Source organism: Symsagittifera roscoffensis, chromosome 8, assembly GCF_963678635.1.
Source record: "Symsagittifera roscoffensis chromosome 8, txSymRosc1.1, whole genome shotgun sequence".
Classification (NCBI taxonomy): domain Eukaryota; kingdom Metazoa; phylum Xenacoelomorpha; order Acoela; family Convolutidae; genus Symsagittifera; species Symsagittifera roscoffensis.
This window is the reverse complement of record NC_087069.1, coordinates 55,055,652-55,073,672: the sequence shown is the minus strand read 5'-3', so window position 1 is coordinate 55,073,672 and position 18,021 is coordinate 55,055,652. Positions and strand designations below refer to the sequence as shown.

The 18,021-nt window shown below is 35.3% G+C and overlaps 3 protein-coding genes across 3 annotated transcripts in view; 1 reads left to right on the top strand and 2 right to left on the bottom strand.

Moving 5' to 3' along the window:
• The window catches only part of LOC134853395 (uncharacterized), a 551,043-nt gene that overhangs the window by 260,583 nt on the left and 272,439 nt on the right, over positions 1-18,021 (bottom strand). The window lies entirely within an intron of this gene.
• Positions 1-18,021, bottom strand: part of LOC134853394 (uncharacterized) — a 410,233-nt gene that overhangs the window by 309,632 nt on the left and 82,580 nt on the right. The gene's annotated exons all lie outside the window — the stretch shown is intronic.
• LOC134852837 (keratin, type II cytoskeletal 8-like) lies at positions 73-7,140 on the top strand. The gene is made up of 3 exons (XM_063868665.1): positions 73-227; positions 775-930; positions 6,443-7,140. Exons 1-3 carry the CDS (start codon positions 102-104, stop codon positions 6,593-6,595), a joined length of 435 nt encoding a protein of 144 aa, XP_063724735.1. The 5' UTR covers positions 73-101; the 3' UTR covers positions 6,596-7,140.

The window sequence follows — 18,021 nt, the reverse complement described above, 5'->3', positions numbered from 1 at the left end:
CTTCTAGTCGGAACATTCTGCTCATCTTTGTCTATTTATTCAACTTTTTCCCTGTTCCCGCACATTAGGTGAAGCGACTGGGTGGGGAGGTAGAGAGGGTGATGGCAGACAGGGACTACACAGTGGAGAGAGTAAGGGGGGAGGTGGAGAGACTGCAGCAGGAGAGCAAGAGGAGTCAGGAAGCCAGGGAACAGGAGGCCAAGATGCTCAGGGACGAGATATACAAGGTACACTATCCCCCACAACAAAAATGCCGGGGCGGAGAGGGGGAGGGGAGGTTTAGGGGGGCGGGGGGGGGGGTGGTTGCAACCTTTTCAGGACCTTTGCTGTCAAAAGATCACACCGACATTATCTCATTATGCTTACACTAGCACTTCAAACATGAGCGGTGCTTAAAACTGGTCAATATTGTTAAGTATAAAAAATTAGAACTTTTTTAGACATTATTTGATTATTTACAGTGAAATGTTTTCCCAACTCTCCAATCGGTGAAATAGAGCAATTAGTTTTTTTTAATTTCAAATACGTTGGTTTGTATCTATATGGAAGTGGATATTCTTGGAAAGACACAATGTGCGAGAGGTTGTTTTTAATGCGATCTTGGTATTAATTTTTTTGAGATTTTTTCTAGTCTGGTATTTGAAGAAATTGTTTTTTTTTGTTTATACTGTGCAGGTGGAGCAAGAAATGAAAAAAAACAGTTAGTTCGGGGTTCGAACCTCAGCCTTCGGAGTGTAAGTTAACCTCTGATCAATAATTGTTTGAATTGTGCAGGTAAAGCAAGAGAGAGACAGACAGCACTCTAAGTTGGTGGGGGAGATAGATGGGGTGAAGGCGGAGGCCACCCAGCAGAGGAAGGAGAGAGACAACCAGATTAGACAGCTCAAGGACAACCAGGCCAAACTGGAGGATCTCATAGCCGCACTACAGGTAAAGTAGCTATAGTGTCAAAATATTAAGCTTTTTTGTGACTTTTTTGCAGCATGCAGCATTGGCAATTCCAAAACATGTGCTAATAAATTGACACAAATGATGCTGTCTTGTTTCATCAAAAAAGCGTATTGTTCAAACAACAGCAGAATGGTAAAAAAAAATACATTTCACAAGTTTTTTGAATCAAAGTATTTCGCGAAGATTTTCGAATAGCATAATTGTTCCGACTTTCAATACGAAAGTAACGGAATATTTGTGTTCGGGGTGGGTTTTTTTTTCTTCAGACAAATTTCGACTTTTTAACCAGCCATTTTTGACGGAATTTTCTTATATCATTCGAAAGCTATTGTTGTCCTGAGCTTAAATTTGAAAGATGTTTCACCTGTGATCATTTTTTGTAAAGTTATGAGGGTTTAAAGATTAGTTTGGGACAATTAACGCGCGATATAATTCGCGCTATTAACGCGTAAGCGGAGGTTTAATCCGTCCTATAAATCGTTCCAAATTGGTTGAACGAAGCTTATTTGCCATAATTGAATTGTTACAAGGAGCGAAATCTATTGTTTTGTACTATATATGGCGTGTGGGGGGATGATTTTGATAGAAAAATTTTCATATTTTAGAAAAAAAGTTTTTCATTTTATTTTATTTTTGTTTATTTTTTAAGTTTTTTATGTTATTACTGCTCCATAAACGTTAAAAGGCAGTCGGAACTTTCAGGGCTTCTCCCTGATACGAGCAGTCTTGTTTGTTTTTATTTTGTTCTATATATTCCAATTTATTACATGCAAATTTAGTGTGGTTGCCTTCAGCTTATAACAATCCAAGTTTTCCCATGCCAAGTTTGTGTAAACAAAAGTGCTTTTAGCGACTTATTTGCGTTTTTGTGTATTTCAAAGCTCCCTTTTGCCACTTTCTCACCTCTGTTTTTTACCCGCAGCGGAGTTCCATGGATAATAATGGATTATAATGGAAAATTGTTGTTTAAAATGTTGTCATTATAAACCTTTATTGTGGCAAATTTAGACCACGAAATCGATTATATTGTCATTATAATAGATTTTTTTCTTAAAAACTCAATCCATTAAAATCCATTATAATGGATTATATTCCATTTAAAATCTATAATAATTGAAAATACTTGATTATAATCTTTACATTATTGTGCAAAATCATTTGCAAAACTTACAATTTTTTTGCGTTAAACTTGCAATCTAAGTCTACTCAAACTAACCTTTATCCCTACATCCATCCCCATGTTTACTACAATTTATTAGGAGGGGGAGGGGAGGGGGCGTGGGGTAAACTGCCGAGGGGCAAACTGTGGGGGGGGGGGGGTGGGTAAGCTGGGGAAGGGGGTTGTTAAAAGAGGCGATGGAGTTTACGTAACATAGAAAAAGTAGAGAAAACTTAAATAAATAAAATCTTATGTGAAAAGTAAAAATTTATGAAACGTAGTACGTAGTAACTGCACGAAACATGAAATGAGATAAATTTGAAAAAAAATTGCTAAACTCATAATTTCTCAAACAATACATTTTTTATCCGATTATAATCTATTATAATGGACTATAACAACCAGGGGCGGATTTAGGGGGGGGGGGGTCGGGGGGGGGGGGGGCGCGGACGCCCCCCCCTCAGGGATTCGACCCCCTGCCAACCCAAAGGGTCCCCCCTTTGGTACTTTTTAAGAAATCCATTTTTGGCCGACCGACCCTAAAATTTTTCTAAAGGAGCCTTCGGCGCCAATATATACTTATTTTGAGGGGGAGCGCGCGCCAAAAAAAAAGATTTTTTTGTCAAAATTTTCCAAAAAGTGCCCAAAAACGGCTTTTTTGACCTGTTTTTCAAAAAATTGCCTGTGGCGCAGAAAATTTGGCCAAAACAGGGTCTTTTTATTGCTTTGGGAGAGCTCGGAAAATCAATCTGATCGACCTAGAAAAAAAAAAAGTAGTCAAAATTTTCGAAATTTTTTTGAAAATCCGCCCCCCCTCGAGAAAAGCCTAGATCCGCCCCTGATAACAACTATTTTCCATGGAACTCCAGTGCGGGTAAGTTGCATCCATCTTAAACTCTTGGATATCTCATGTTCTTACGCCAACTCATTTTTTCTTCATCTATGGTTTTCTTCGTCTGTTCCTGATTGAAACAAACAAGAGCGTGTTTTTTAGATGTGTCATAGATACGCGGGTTGAGCTTTAAAGAATAAATATCGCTGAATCAGCGACTTTTTGAAAATCTAACATCGCTGATCTTTTCCCCGATCAGTGGCTTTCTATCCATGATCAAGATTTTTTCAACTCAGATTTAGGGCTAGGTTTGTATGGCTTGATCATCGCCAATTTAGCGTCAATTTTGGCTTTTAAGATCACTGCAATACTCGATTTTTCAGTATCAGACTCAGAATCAGCGCTAAGTCAGGGCTGAACTACCACAGCAAAAAGCATGGACACACCTGATTTTTCGCTGAATCAGTTTTAATTTCTTTGCTGTACAACCGTCCCAATTCAAAGTTACAGTTGACAATTTAAACACTAAAAATTCAGTAGTTCTCAGGGTCATTTCCTTATCTTTCCATTATCAATCAGCAACGATCATTTTAATTGCGTACATGGGAATGAAGGAGAAGTTCAAACTTTTTTCTTCAATATATGCAGAACACTTTCCATGTAGCAGAATCAACATACAAATACGGTCAAAAGCTTAGCACTTTGGTATAATACGACCAGACTTTATTAGGGAGTAAAAGGTGCAACTAGCGTGGCCCGACATGCAACTTCACAACCGGCGCAATCAACATCGTTTTTTCCATCTTCTCGCACTTTTGTTAAGATATCCGATGCAAACAGTAGAGCTCACGGAAATATTGAAATTTAGACTTGATCGAGAACTCATGATGTCTACAGATGTTTCATTTCATAGTATTTTCTCATAGCGTAAGAGTTTCTTTGAATCTTGATCTACGATTTGCCATAAAACTGTAAAAAAAAAGTTGGCCGGACAGGACAGCAAAGATAAACAATCGCCAAAAAAAGATTTCTATAAACTTTTCAAAGGCACAACTGTAGCTACCCAGTACAGCTCTGATTTGAATGACAAAACGAACTAATTGGAAAATTTCAACGCGTTTTTCTTAAATTAGTTTACGATTTGACAAGAAGTGGAGAGAACAAAAGTTGCTTAGAGTTTCAGTAGAAATATTTTGGTCCGATTGATTTGGCGAAATTCCCAATCAATATTGCTTTCCAAAAAGAAGAAAAAACAGAGTGTCCTTGATCCGCAATCGGCTTACAATTAACAAAATACACAGTTTGGCTTCGTAATGATAGTTTTAGCGCAATTAGTGATTCACTAAAAAGCCAAAATGCTCCATTTGTGAGGTAAAAATTTAGTTACGAATTTTAAAAAATAAATTGTACCATATTAATTCTAAGCAGTTTCTGTTCTCTTCACTTTTGTCATATTTAACCCAATTAGATTTTTTTTAGTTTTGTTCACTCAATTTGAACCAGCAATGTAAAAGTAGAATTAAAAAACAATGTTTGAAAAATCTATTTTGTTCTTGATGATCATTCAATTTATTAAAAGTCAGTACCGACAAAATTACAATTGTTATATTTTTGCGTGCAGCAAATAAATGCGACTCAACTTGGTTATTTGAGTGTCAGAAAACGTAGCTGAAAACTGAAACCAAAAAAGTTTCAATGCTTCAATGAACATTAAGATTTTTTTAAAGACATTGGGGTGTTAGATGAGAATGTAATTGAATAAAAATTTATATACAAGGGAGGTACGACAGACTGTATTTAAGTTTTGAAAAAAAAATTTTCAGCGCTAATTCATGTATTTTACCCTTGTAATAAGCAAGGGTATTACAATCGTTACTATACTATTTACGCGTAGACAACTTTGTCCACAGGATGACAGAAATTTTTGGTAGCCTCTAAATGATTTCTACCCAACTTGCACGTCTAACAGCTGTAATTTAACAGCTGATTCCAACGACTGAATTGATATATATTTTACAGCTGAAAATTTTTTTGGATGCGGGTTGATTTTTTTTGTCGGCTTTATTGATTTCGACCCAATTTTTGTCGGCCTACTTGCCATTTAATCAAATCTGTATTTCTTGATAGATTTTTCTGCTGGATTTTTTTCGCAAAAATATTTCACTTTTTTTTCAGATGCATGGTTTCTAATATTTTTGTTCGAAAAGTGCCTGAAGCTCTTTTATCTTTGCAAATCATATTCATAATTGATAATTTTTGATGTAATTGGGAGTTTTTTTCTGATTTTCAGCAAGTTTTTTTCTGTGGCAGATGTGTGTATTTTTGGATTCATGTTTTTGAATTTTTGTTTTTCGTTATTTTTTGTGGTCTTATACTAAAGTAATTAGCGGATAAGGCCTTTCAGCCCCGATTTTTCTCGATGGTTGCAAGATTTATTGAACAGTTTTCGAGTACATTCGAAATTTTTTGTATCTCAATTGTTTGATTGATATGTTTTCTTATCGTTTTCTGCTATTGAATATCAGAAATAAATGGATAAGCCCAGAATGGATAAGTTGAAGAAATTTATAAGGGTTAAACCCAATTTCTTCTTTTGTTATTAAGAAATTTTTTTGTTTAACATTTGCAATAAAGTTTTTCTTGAATTTTAAACGTACCAGTTTTTCAACAAAATTCATTCCAATTGTTCAAGCTTGAGACACATTATCTTTTGATATTTGGAGATTTTTTGTGTATTGCAAGTGGTGCGTAGCTCAGCTTTGCTGTTTATGTAATTTTTCTTACTTATCTATGACTATCGCTGGAAAATATATTCATTCACTGATCCTGAATCATCGCTAAAATTTCCATAGAGCTGGAATATCTTCAAATCAGAGATAATTATAACTATGTCAGGTCAACCGAAGAAACTTCCTGATTTGTAAAAAGCAAACAAAAACGGACAGCGCGGATTCAAACTGGAGTAGATAATGAGGTTAAATTCAATCAATTTATCTGACTTAATTTATATCTACTTATCCTTCTAGTCTGTGCTTGAAAAAAATAGAAAACAAACACATCGTGGACCTGTATTTTGAAAACCACACAGCGTTTAATGACAACCTTGCCTATCTTTGAGATGAAAACATTGTCAAGTTGCTATCAAAGTTGTTTGCAGATGGATATCATTGAATGCAGAGTCCAAAGCTTCCTGTGACTCATTGCTTTTTCTTAACTGAATAATAGAAAATCATGATGTAATTGCAGATTCAACATGGTATCACTTCGTGTTGTATCAAACGGGGGCTATTCTCATGTACTAAACGCCAAATACCCGAAAAAATTGATCAATTTAAAGTTTTTCGATCACTGCAATTTTTTTGATAGATTCTTGTTACTACGTGACGACATGATTTTAACTATTTTTTTTAAAATTCTGACTGGCTAGCATAATTTTTGATTTTTCAGCTCTTTGCCGATTCCTGTTTTTTTTGTGATTTTAACTATTTTTGTGTTTTCAGAAAGCCAAAGCGGAACTAGAGGTGCTGTTGAGAGGAAAGGACGACCAGATTGGCAATCTAAGCAGACAGAACAAAGATCTCCAGGAGCTGCTCAAGGTCTGCACCTACAGACTCAAACTCCTCAAGGACTCCACAATGGACGACGAGGAGTGATGATGCAATTATGCTGTAATAATGACGTCACAATCCAATAGATACATCTGATTGGCCTATTTAATTAGCCTATCACATCCAAGAGAAAAATGTGCTTAGTGGAACTCTCGATATAAATGACATTATTTGAAGTTAAACTCTTGACCTGCCAATAGCCAAAATGAGCCCATTGTCAAGCAAAATCAGATAAATGATGACTCGTTTCAGTCGAGTTTTAGCAATTTTGATCGCGCTTTTACTTTTTCATCCCGCTATCTTGAAGTTCTATGGTCTAAAAATATTTCCGTGTTTCATCAGTAATCACAACTATACTTGACCGATAACGCTTTAGCATGTATGTGAACCTTTATCTTCATAATAATGAAGCTTCTTGTAAAATTTCTTCCGGATGTTTTTAATTTCTACTTTTTGTACAGCTTTTGAATAAACTTTCAGTATTGAATTTGTAATTACGATGTCTATTGTTAACGAACTTTAAATTGAATACATAAATTGCTCAAATGTGCGAATGTTTGCCGTTTTTCACAATATAATTTTTTACTCAAGTTTTCGTGTTAACTAACGAAATGATGTATGTATCAATTATTGAGGAAACGATAATTCTTGTACAGGAAAAAATCTTAAACTTGCATACGCTCAAATTTGTGTCGCAGTCCCGGGTTGACCTCCATACACCGAAAATGGTTATCATACAATTCCATACATCAAGTGTATGGAAAAATGCTTGTCATACAATTTTCATACAATTTCTAAAAATGGTTGAAAACTGGTATAAACTTATTTCTGTGGATGTTTGATTCTTATAAAACGGTCCGGTGATAAAAAACTGAGGTTCTCGTTTTTTTGAAAAAAATGCTTATCATACAATTCCCATATATGGTAATTGTATGACTGGCATTTTTTTGATGGCGACAAAAAAAATTTTTCAAGTAATTTTGAAAATTTGGCCCAAAAAATTTTTGGTTTTTTTTTTCAACCGCAAATCGAATTTCGTACGCAAACAAACATTTTTCGAATTTTTTTTTTTGCATGCAAAATTTAATATTTTGTGAGCATAACGTAGTCCTGGATACGATAAAATTGGCTTTTATTTTCTTTACACTTAAATTTTTTTTTCAAAAACGCTGAAAATTCCTATTTCTTTTGTATGGGGTGTTAATGTAAGCCTTGATCAATGTCTGATAACTTGAAAATTCAAAAATTTAAAATAATCATCATTAAAGAATTTTGCCAAAAAATAAAAGTTCGTTACTTTTGTTACATCAGTTGTGAAAAACATCCAAATTCAGGTCGTTTGCTATGCATTGTATATGCAAGACCGTCCAACCGTTGGTGTTTTGAGTAACCAAGGTCTTTGTCACTTGTGTTCGGTTGCGAACACATCCAAAAATTTTTCAGAAACTAAATTTTGAAAGAAAAAATCAAAATTTTTGGTTTATGGAAAAACACCTATCATACAATGTTCATTTATGGAAAAATCTTTATCATAGAGATTTCATACAATGTTCTGTACGTATGGCATTGTATGGAATTGTATGACAAGAAGTTTTTCATAAATGGAAATTGTATGATTAGAAGTTTTGGTCAACCCGGGGTTTAACTTGAATTTCTGTGTGAGTTCAATTCAAATTCATTTGCTGCATGAAAGGTAAATTTCCAGTTGCAATTGGAAATGCATAAGTTTGATTCCATCCAGAGAGGGCCATTGAAATGATTTTTTTTGTTGTAATTTTAATACTTGAACTGTTCGTCAAATTTCAAAAGACACTTTGTCAAAAGTTTAATCATTGAGAAAGCAGCCAATCTGTTTGTTCTAAGCTAACTAATTCCACTCCGGGTAAATCGATTACTACACGTTTTTCTTCCGATTTTCGAAAAAAATGCGGAATATTTTTTTTTCAGGTTGGTTTTTTCTCCCGACCAATTGTGATTTTTTGCTATCATTTTTTGACAAAGTTTTTTTATGTCATCCAAGAGGTATTGTTATCTTGAGCTCAAATTTTAGAAGATATTTCACTGAACATTCATTTGATCATTTTTCGCAAAGTTTTGGGGTTCTAAAATTTGTAATTTTTGCTAATTTGAGATAATCAACGCGCAAAATATTTCGCGCGGTGCCTTGACATTACATTTCAGACAGAGAAACTTCAGCCTAAATGAAATCGAAACCTTAAAGCAAAAAAAAGCAATACAATTTGGCTGGAGACTTTTCAGTCAATTTAGCTCTGCAGCAATCATTCTCAAAAGTTGTCGAACACAAACGGCATTGACAAGTACCGAGCTTACATTCGGCATGAAAGTTTTTTTTGCAAATCTAGGTTGTTTCAGATATTTAAAACTGAAATTAGCTGTCAAAACTCAGTTTCAAATTGGTTCAAATGTCTTGCGTTTTTTGCTGAAAAACCAACCGAACAATGAAGCTTTAAGATAATAAGTGATTGAAATAAATTTTTGTTGTCAAGCTCTAAAATGAAATGAAAAATAATTGTAATCGATTAAAAAAGTTTTTGTTTTTTTTTGTCAAAAAAATCCACTTCCATCAATTACAATCGAATATGAGAGACTATAATAAAACTTTCTAAAATTTTTCTGAAATTGCTGTGCGTGCAGTGTTTTAAAAAGATTTATGGTTGCTGTGACTTAACATAGTTTTGTTAGAAAAGAGCAAAAACGAGCATAAAAAACTATTTTTCTATAGTAACAGCAGACCTTAATTGCCATTTTCAAATAATTTTCTCGGTTGATCCCCATATAGACGATGTTCACAAAACTAGTCACAAAATAGACATAATCAAACAGTCAGAATAATCAATATAAGAATATTTACTCTAGATCCAATTGAAATAGGAATAACTAGTCCATCTATTATAAAAATCGATCATATTCGAAGAATCAAAACCGATAATACTCAAATAATCGATCGAGAATATCTTAATTAACAGATGAAATAATAAAATTATAACAACAGATACCGAGAAAACTAGGCCTAGAATTATTAGCTATCAAAACAGATCAAGAAACTATTTTCAATCACCACATCGAAATAGCTCACATTGCCCAGATAAATAAAATCATATTATCGAAGTAGTACAGCTGAACATCAACGACAAATTGATCAAGTACAGTCTTCAAGCAAAAAAACTGCAGACCCACCAGGAACAGATAACACTAAAACTTTAGAAAATCAATTTAATCATATACACTGTGAAACCACTCATGATGAAACTGAAACCGAAGGCTTTTTAGTTTTTGTTAAGGTATAATTAGAACATCAAATTAAATTCAAACTGTTTCAAACTTTTTCAGACTGAAAACATTAAGTCAAACCTTAACGAATCAAACATTGATCGAAAATCTAAAATAGATCACATCCCTCTTATGGTTGAAAATCAAACAAATATGAATAAAAAATATCAAAATAAAACATCAAAACCATCCCATCCTATTGAAAAAATTTTGAAAGTTTTACTTGTTTTAAAAAGCCCAAAAAGCAAAAATTTTAAAACACCATATCTTGAATTAGTTTTCCTAACCGATTTAGGAGCAGAATCAACTACTTTTAATACTGATACATGGAATGAAATCCGTTCACTACATCCCAAACTTCCAGTTTCCAAAACTTGAAGTAAGCTAGCCACAGCAGGAGGCACAGGCTAAACAATCTATGGTAAAAATCTATTATTTCTTATAGCAACACGAACTATCAAACAAAATAAAAAAATATTTCGTATAACATATATTAAACACAAAATAGTCAGTTTAGCCTTGATTTCAAAATTTATATCAACAATTAATATCCCAAAAAAAACAAATTACAATCAAAGATAAATGGTTGAGAACAAATAAAACAATTTTAACATTTTTCCAAAGACCTAATAAACAACCCTCGTAATTTTCACAATTTTACCTCATCTACATCCAATAACAAAAACAATTAAAACCAAAAGATACTTCATCATAACAATGATCAGAAACACAACAGTTTTACATTTCCAATCTTGAATTCAGACCAATTCACAACTTCTTTAGGGTAACGATATCATCCATAAAATAAGCAAAAAACACAAACACAGACATAATTGCATTTCATAAATACGACAAGTCTCTAAACAAAATCACACTTCCTTTAGGACTATTAGATTTTGTGCAGCAAACGAAACATTGTAACCCCCTAAGAAAAAACCATATAGAGTAACCAATAATCTAAAGTTCTCAGATATTTGGCAATCTACATTTCTAAACGAATAATTATCTATTAACAACACCGGAAAAGAATCGAAACAAAACTCAGATTACTTTAAAAAAACCTTATTTCAATCCTACATTTAAAATTTCGAAATACAAAGTAGAACAAAAACAATTTTTAAGAGGGATTATTTTTCACATAAGCCCCACGCAGTTTTCAAGAAACAACGCGCAAGTAAAGTTCCAGTACTCTTACAAGATAAAGTAAACAGACTTTTAGACATCCTTGAGCAAAAGAAAATATTTTTCACCAGTAAAAAAAGAACAACAACCTAATGTAAATTATCTTTATCAACCCAGCTATCAATCTCGAAAAAGGCAAATTCCTTAAATTAGTATTGAATGCACAATATCTAAACTCCCTAATTGACGAATCCAAATGCGATTGGCGCATAGAACCAATACAATCATGACTCACAAAAACAAATGGACAAAATTCTACAAAAGCAGACATGAACAGCGCACGAAATCAAACGGCACTAATTGAACAATCACGCCGCTTGTTATTGCAAATCAGCAGTTCGAATTTAATTGACTTTTTTTGGCATCACCATGAGACCAGCAGCTTTTGCGGCATATATGAGTAAAAGGTTCAAACTATTTTTATTAAATAAAAAAAAGTTATCTAATATTGGGACTATGTTTTCATTCAATCACAAACGAAACAAGATATGTTTAAAATTTTAGATATATATCATCAAAATTTACTAAAGGAAAACATGAAAACAGCTCCCGATGGAATCAAAACAAACCTAACTAAACAAAAATCAAATACTATCCCTTATCCAACTCAGCGACGCCTCTAATTTTGGAAGTGGCGTAGCACTTTTACAATCACATCAAGGCACCAACGAAATAATTCTAATTTCAGCAAGTTCAAGACTTTTCACACAAGCCAAACTAAGACTCTCTACATTTATAAGAGAATGTACAGCTTTTATAAATACATTATAAGAATTCTTTAAAACATCCAACAAATTTTATTATCTATCATGAACCCATTATCTTTCTCGTTACACAGAAATCGAATACTAACCATAGAGTAATTACATTTTAACTAATTTTGTTGAAATTTTCAATTTTAAAAGTATAGTTTGGACAGCAGGTAAAAACGTTGCTCTACCCGACACTCTTAGTCAAAATACGACCAAACTGACTGCATGTATAGAAAAGTCTCACCGTACCCATCCCAGGTTAAACCCATATTAAAACTGGATGAATTATTCTTTTAAACCTCAAACTAAAGTTTTATTAAGAACACATGAAACGTAGACTCATTAAAAGAACAACAGAAACCAAAAATGTTCCGTTTTTGAAAAAAGGACCCAACCAGATAAAAAATACCGGATAAAAAAGATTAAAAAGGTGAATTAAGAAAAAAGACTCTGCTCAAAAAGATGATAAAAGTACACACGTCTCTGGCGTCACCCACCAGAACGACGTCGCACGAAGTAAATGTGCTCACCATGTGCTAAAACCCCGACCCTCACTTTTTGCCCAGTGTAACTACAGGGTGAGCAACCCTTTGGAATATAAAAAGATTTCTCAGAGCAAAGAAAAGGGAGATGAAAACTCGACGGCACTCCTACTCTGAATGGCAAATCTCTTGAATTTGCTTGGCGCGGTCACAATCTTCACAGGATATAAAGAATGGAGCCAGTATCGCAGCGAAGATACCCATTAAACAAGAACAATGGCCAACTTGATATTTAACTCAGCAATGCGAATTCTAGTCACTTGGATTTTCACTCAGAGAAGTCAAAGCCAATCTCACTATTCGATGAATAGCTGGGGATGCACGAAGTCTCGCTCTACGTAACGACCTCGACTCGTCACTATATCAATCTGTAACCTTGACACGATCACTCGACTAATCTACGATACACGCAATCTCTTTACTCTTCACGAGCAACTGTTTTTCTTCTCTCTCTTCAAGACGACTAATCCACAACACGAGCAACTGCTTCTCTTCTCTCTTCGCTCCTTTTAAGAATCTACTCGAAGAAGAAATAAAGAAATTTCTCCATCCATCCTTCAATGAAAAACTTGAAAAATTTAGAAACTATCTAAACCCCGGAAGGGTGGAACCAGTTCAAAACAAGTATTTTTTATACCCAATTATATTTTTGATTAAATACCTCTGAAAAATAGATAGAACCAACCAATCATGATCAATGACTAAAACTTACAATAAATTGTAAGTCTGAAACTATTTATAGTTTCAGCCAGAAAAGAATAAATTTAGTTTTGCAAACAGTTACTTTTTCTTGATTCTAAGCCTCGCAACAATACCAGTATTCACTAGATCTATTGAGACTAGGAGATATCAGAGTAAGATTACGATTGGTATCAGACTAAGAAGTTACACGAACCTATCCTGCCGAAAAAAAGATAGCGTGACGAACAGACGGTGTACCTTATCCAAAATTAATCAATGAGAAAGACGCCCCTGACTTAAACTCAATCTCTACTATTGCATGTAAACTTATTTTTCGTAGCGCTCCGTCGTTTGTTCTATGTTTTATACTCTGACTCTTTTTATGTACAAAACTACGTAGTTTGTAAACTCAGTGGTCAGTTCTCGTGAAAAACTCGCAGTTTTGACAGAGAAACGCAGGTTTGTTCAATCTTACCACAACGAAAGCTTAAAACAGTTTTACATGCTATGTGACTATTTATGACGTTGTGTTATTTGTAACTTGGTGATGCACGTGATAAACTTTTTCTTATCGAGGCGTAAGTTTCGACTAATATAAATGTTATTGGTCGCTTCGTCTAGTTTTGATGATACAAAAATAATACCTCAGCCATTATTTGTCCACAACTCACTCAGTTTTGTCAAAAAAGTAAGGGTTGATTTCCTGTATTCTTTATTGTCTAAAATTTTTTGAATTTATTGTTTTTCAACGTTTTATACAATTTAGAAAGGTATTGCAGCTCCCAAGGTAAGTCACTCATTGTTTAGAGGCAACATTTTTTTGATTGAAAATCTTTGTTTTGGCCAACAAACTTGCTAATTTATTCTTTTTATTAAGAAAAACTTTTGGAAACGCATGTTTTTTCCAATAAGCTCAAAAAATTTTGCAAGAAAGATAAAAATTGCTGCAAGAAAGAGAATACTCAAGATCAATTAGGCAAAATCAGGGGCGGATCTAGGATTTTTTCGAGGGGGGGGGGGCGGGGGGGGGGGGGGGGGGTGCGAATTTTCTGAATTTTGTCAACTTTATTTTTAAGTCGATCAACTTGATTTTCCGAGCTCTGCAAAGCACTAAAAAGATCCTCTTTTGGCCAAATTTTCTGCGCCGCAGGTAAAACTTTGAAAAAACAGGCCAAAAAAGACGTTTTTAGGCTTTTTTGGAAAATTTTGATCCACCCCCACCACCCCTAAATCCGCCCCTGGGTAAAATGATTTGTGGCTGAAAAATATATAAGCAAAAATTTCAGTAATTTGATTGAATATTTGTCAAGAATATGTTTAAAAAGCTGAAAAAAGCTCAAACCTATCTGTTCAAAGAATAATGTAAGTGTTTTCTTTTTTCTTGCCTTGTTGAGAAAAAAAGGTACTCAAAGTTTAGGTTGACCCATTTTTGAAGCCTTATGTAGATATATTTAAAATCTTATCAATCGAATTGGCAATGTATACAAAGTTTGGGATAACTTTAAAAACAACCTCAAATGGATAAACTGATTTCGAGTCTTATCTCTATGCTGCTCTTGCCCCTGCACTATTATGATTCTCCCTAAAACTCAACTTTTTTTTGATTCGGAAATTGATCCTTAACACCACCATAGTAAGTGTATTGCAACTTATTTTAAGTTGGTTGGCAAGGATGAAAGTTAACAAGGATAGGCGGTTTCTCTGCTAGCAGCAAAAAATGTTCCGAGCATTTATAAAAATTGCTTTTTCTTTCTTTTCTTCCCAAATAAATTTTTTGTGCGTGTTCTGACGAGAGAACTTATCAACCTCGTAGCGACTTCTACAAAATCAACAATTTTTGTCTTCGAAAAACGAATTCCGAGCAATACATGAAAAAAGCCAAAAAAATTTTAGAAACAATTGAAAATTTCAGAAAAAATTAGAAGTAGTTTTGAACGCTTCGTTTAGTGCTTCCTTAAGAACAAAAAACTACGAATTTTGTGTTAAATGTTTTTGTTGCGAAGGAAGCGCTTAAAAAACTTTCAAAATTGCTTTTCTGGAGTAAATTGAGTTGTTACTTGAAGAAAAAAGACAAGAATTCAAAAACTTCGAACTTGTTTTTCTCGACCCAGGGAAAATTCTTTAATCAACAAAAATCATACTAATCATGACTGAAAAGGTTTCACAATGATATATAATTGGACCCATTCTGATGATTTTGTTTGGTGCCTGATCTTGCGTCGTCGAAAAAAAACTTAAACACATCCGAAGTTACAATCGCTCCCCAATTCCAGAACAGCTGACAAACAGAGCTCACAGAAGTGGTGAACGAACACTACGAGTACTGCGTCAGTAGAGTCGATCATCAACACGTCGGTTTTGAAAAACGTCACCTAACGAGGCTACGCAAACAATGTCTGGCACCCAATCAGAAGCTTGCCACGAACTTATTGTGGCAAGTGTCGTGGAAATAGCAGACAAAGCCAGCGCAACGTAGGCAGAGGAGGACACACCACTCTACCGGAAGAAACTACAACAAATCTTGCGGTCAAATCGCCGCGGCCACCTGCAGAGACAGAAACAGTAAACCAATGGTCAACTTCCATCAGAAACGACACTGGAAGGCGCTAAAACACGCATATGGCGATTATTGGCACAAGGTGCAAAACCGATTGCACGTCAAGGACGACTGTCTCCTAATAAACTACCGAATCATAATCACCAAGTAATTGCGTCAAACTATCCTCGGCAGCTTACATGTGACCCGTCCGCGAGCGGCGGCAATGCGCGACTGGTGCGAAAATACCTTGTTCCCACACATACACCGCATAATTGTTCAAATGGCCCACAAATGCCGATAAAACACAGAACAATGTAAAAATTTAAAACTTGCAATAGGAGAACCCCATTCATTCCAAATGGAACCGGTAGTAGAACCCAATGAGGAAGTCCAACTAGACTTTGCCGTGCCCCTCAACGACGAATTAAATAAAGACGCATAATTTTTGGTCGCGATAGAAAAATGGTAAAAACTTCCTACAGGTACGGCGGTCCAAATAAAACGGCAGATAAAGCGACAAAAATTATGCAGAGGGGAATCTCAAACAATATGATACCCCCTCAGCTTAGATGTGATCAAGCACAAAGGTTTAGAGCTGAAAAAATTTCTTTTTTTTTTTGTAAATCCAACTACATTAAACTTCTTTTCGCACCAGTAGATGATCACAGATCCATAGGGGGTAGTCGAACGCTAGATCCGAACACTAAAATGCAAGTTGGGGATTATGCGAATAGACAGTAAAAACACGCAAAAACACCAAGTTAGCCTCGGACGTAATCGAAACCATAAAAACATTGAGAATAGCACCACAAAAAACGACAAAAATTTCTCTTTTTGAAGCTCACATGGGCCGAAAGCCCAGCACATCGTTATTTAATTTAGCCACAACAAGCTCACTAAATAACCTAAAGTGGGAAATTGCAAAACACGCTTGCTTAGATCGGAAAAACCTGATGTCTCCTCCACTCCAACCAGACACCATGCACGATCTTCAATGTTGGTCTGAAATCGAGGTAAAGATAACTGGACGACAAATGAAGAAACTTCCAGAACCATCAAATATGTCACTGAAGGAAGGAGAATCATCTACGATAAATATTACATGTATGATAACAAGATATTCACTAGCTAAATAAAAGGGAGTCTTAAATCTAAGATATAAGTTAACTTAATAACAAGCGAATATCAACAAAAAAATATATAAAACGTTAGCTCGAAAAGTAGTTCGTATCGCCACAAAAGTTAAAGAAACTTAAAACTTGGAACAAAAAAGAAGAAAACGATACATAATAGGATTTTAACTTTTACACCGCAAACGGCCTGGGTACAAACAAAGGGAAAACAATCTCGTCTACTGAGAAACAGTGGCTTCGCCTTTGTACCAAATCCAAAAATATACGGACCATGCAGACCTTCACCGCTAAGTGATTATGTGGCACATAAATCAGCTAGGAGAACAGGGCCATGCCTACGTTTCTTAGACATCGAGCAACCAAATGCACCTCAATACGAAATCGCGACCGGATGAGAAAACAGGACTGCCAATGGAGCTGTCCCAGAAAGAACAACAAACCAAAAAAGACGCAGAGGCAGAGAAAAAACGGAAGGCAAAACCAAAAACGGGAAAAAGGACGGGCGGAAAACCCAGTTCCAGACATGCCAGAGGCATGACGCTCAAAAACGCAGACAAAAAGGGTACCGAAACAGAGGCCTCGTCGATCGAGGGATGGTCATTCACCGCCTCGTAAAACATGGAAAACACTGCATCCTCCCCAAAACGAAACAACACAAGAACAACACCGCCGCGGCAACCTGCGACAAGCGCAGAACCGACACAAAAATTGACAAGGAGCCGACGGGCCATACCGAAGTCAGCATTGGGAAACTCGATTCCAATCAATATCATCGATTCGCCGTGAAAATTCTCAATTGCGTCCCAGAACAACAGACCACAAGCACAAAACAAACCACGAGCGTCCATGAAAACAAATGTATCAAGAATTTTATTCGTGAAATGGGCTTTGAAAAAGACTCGTCAGAACTTGTAGCATGCATAAAATTCCTCGAAAGGATCAAGCCGAAGAAAAAGGACAGCGACACTATCAACATAATAAATTTGGTCTCCCTGTCAGACAGCCCAAATAAAACTACCCACACCGAAAATAACCTAACGAAAGAAGACGCGATCACCACATGGGAGCTTGAGAAAATCCATGACCAGGATGAAACCCTAACAGCGCCGCCGACAAAAATGAAGGATACAGAGACCACAAGAACATCACTCACGGAGGCAGGATGACACTCACAGGACAACACCAAAGAACAAAATTGAGGCGGGGCAATCAAGTCAGTCCCACAGGGACTAGAAAACTCCAGTGTCACACAGTGACTATAAAACTCACAATTGGTCCCACTGGGACGTTGAAACTCTATTTTATTTTCACAAGGGGAAGCGTCCTCCGATCGGATTTGCTCAAACTATTA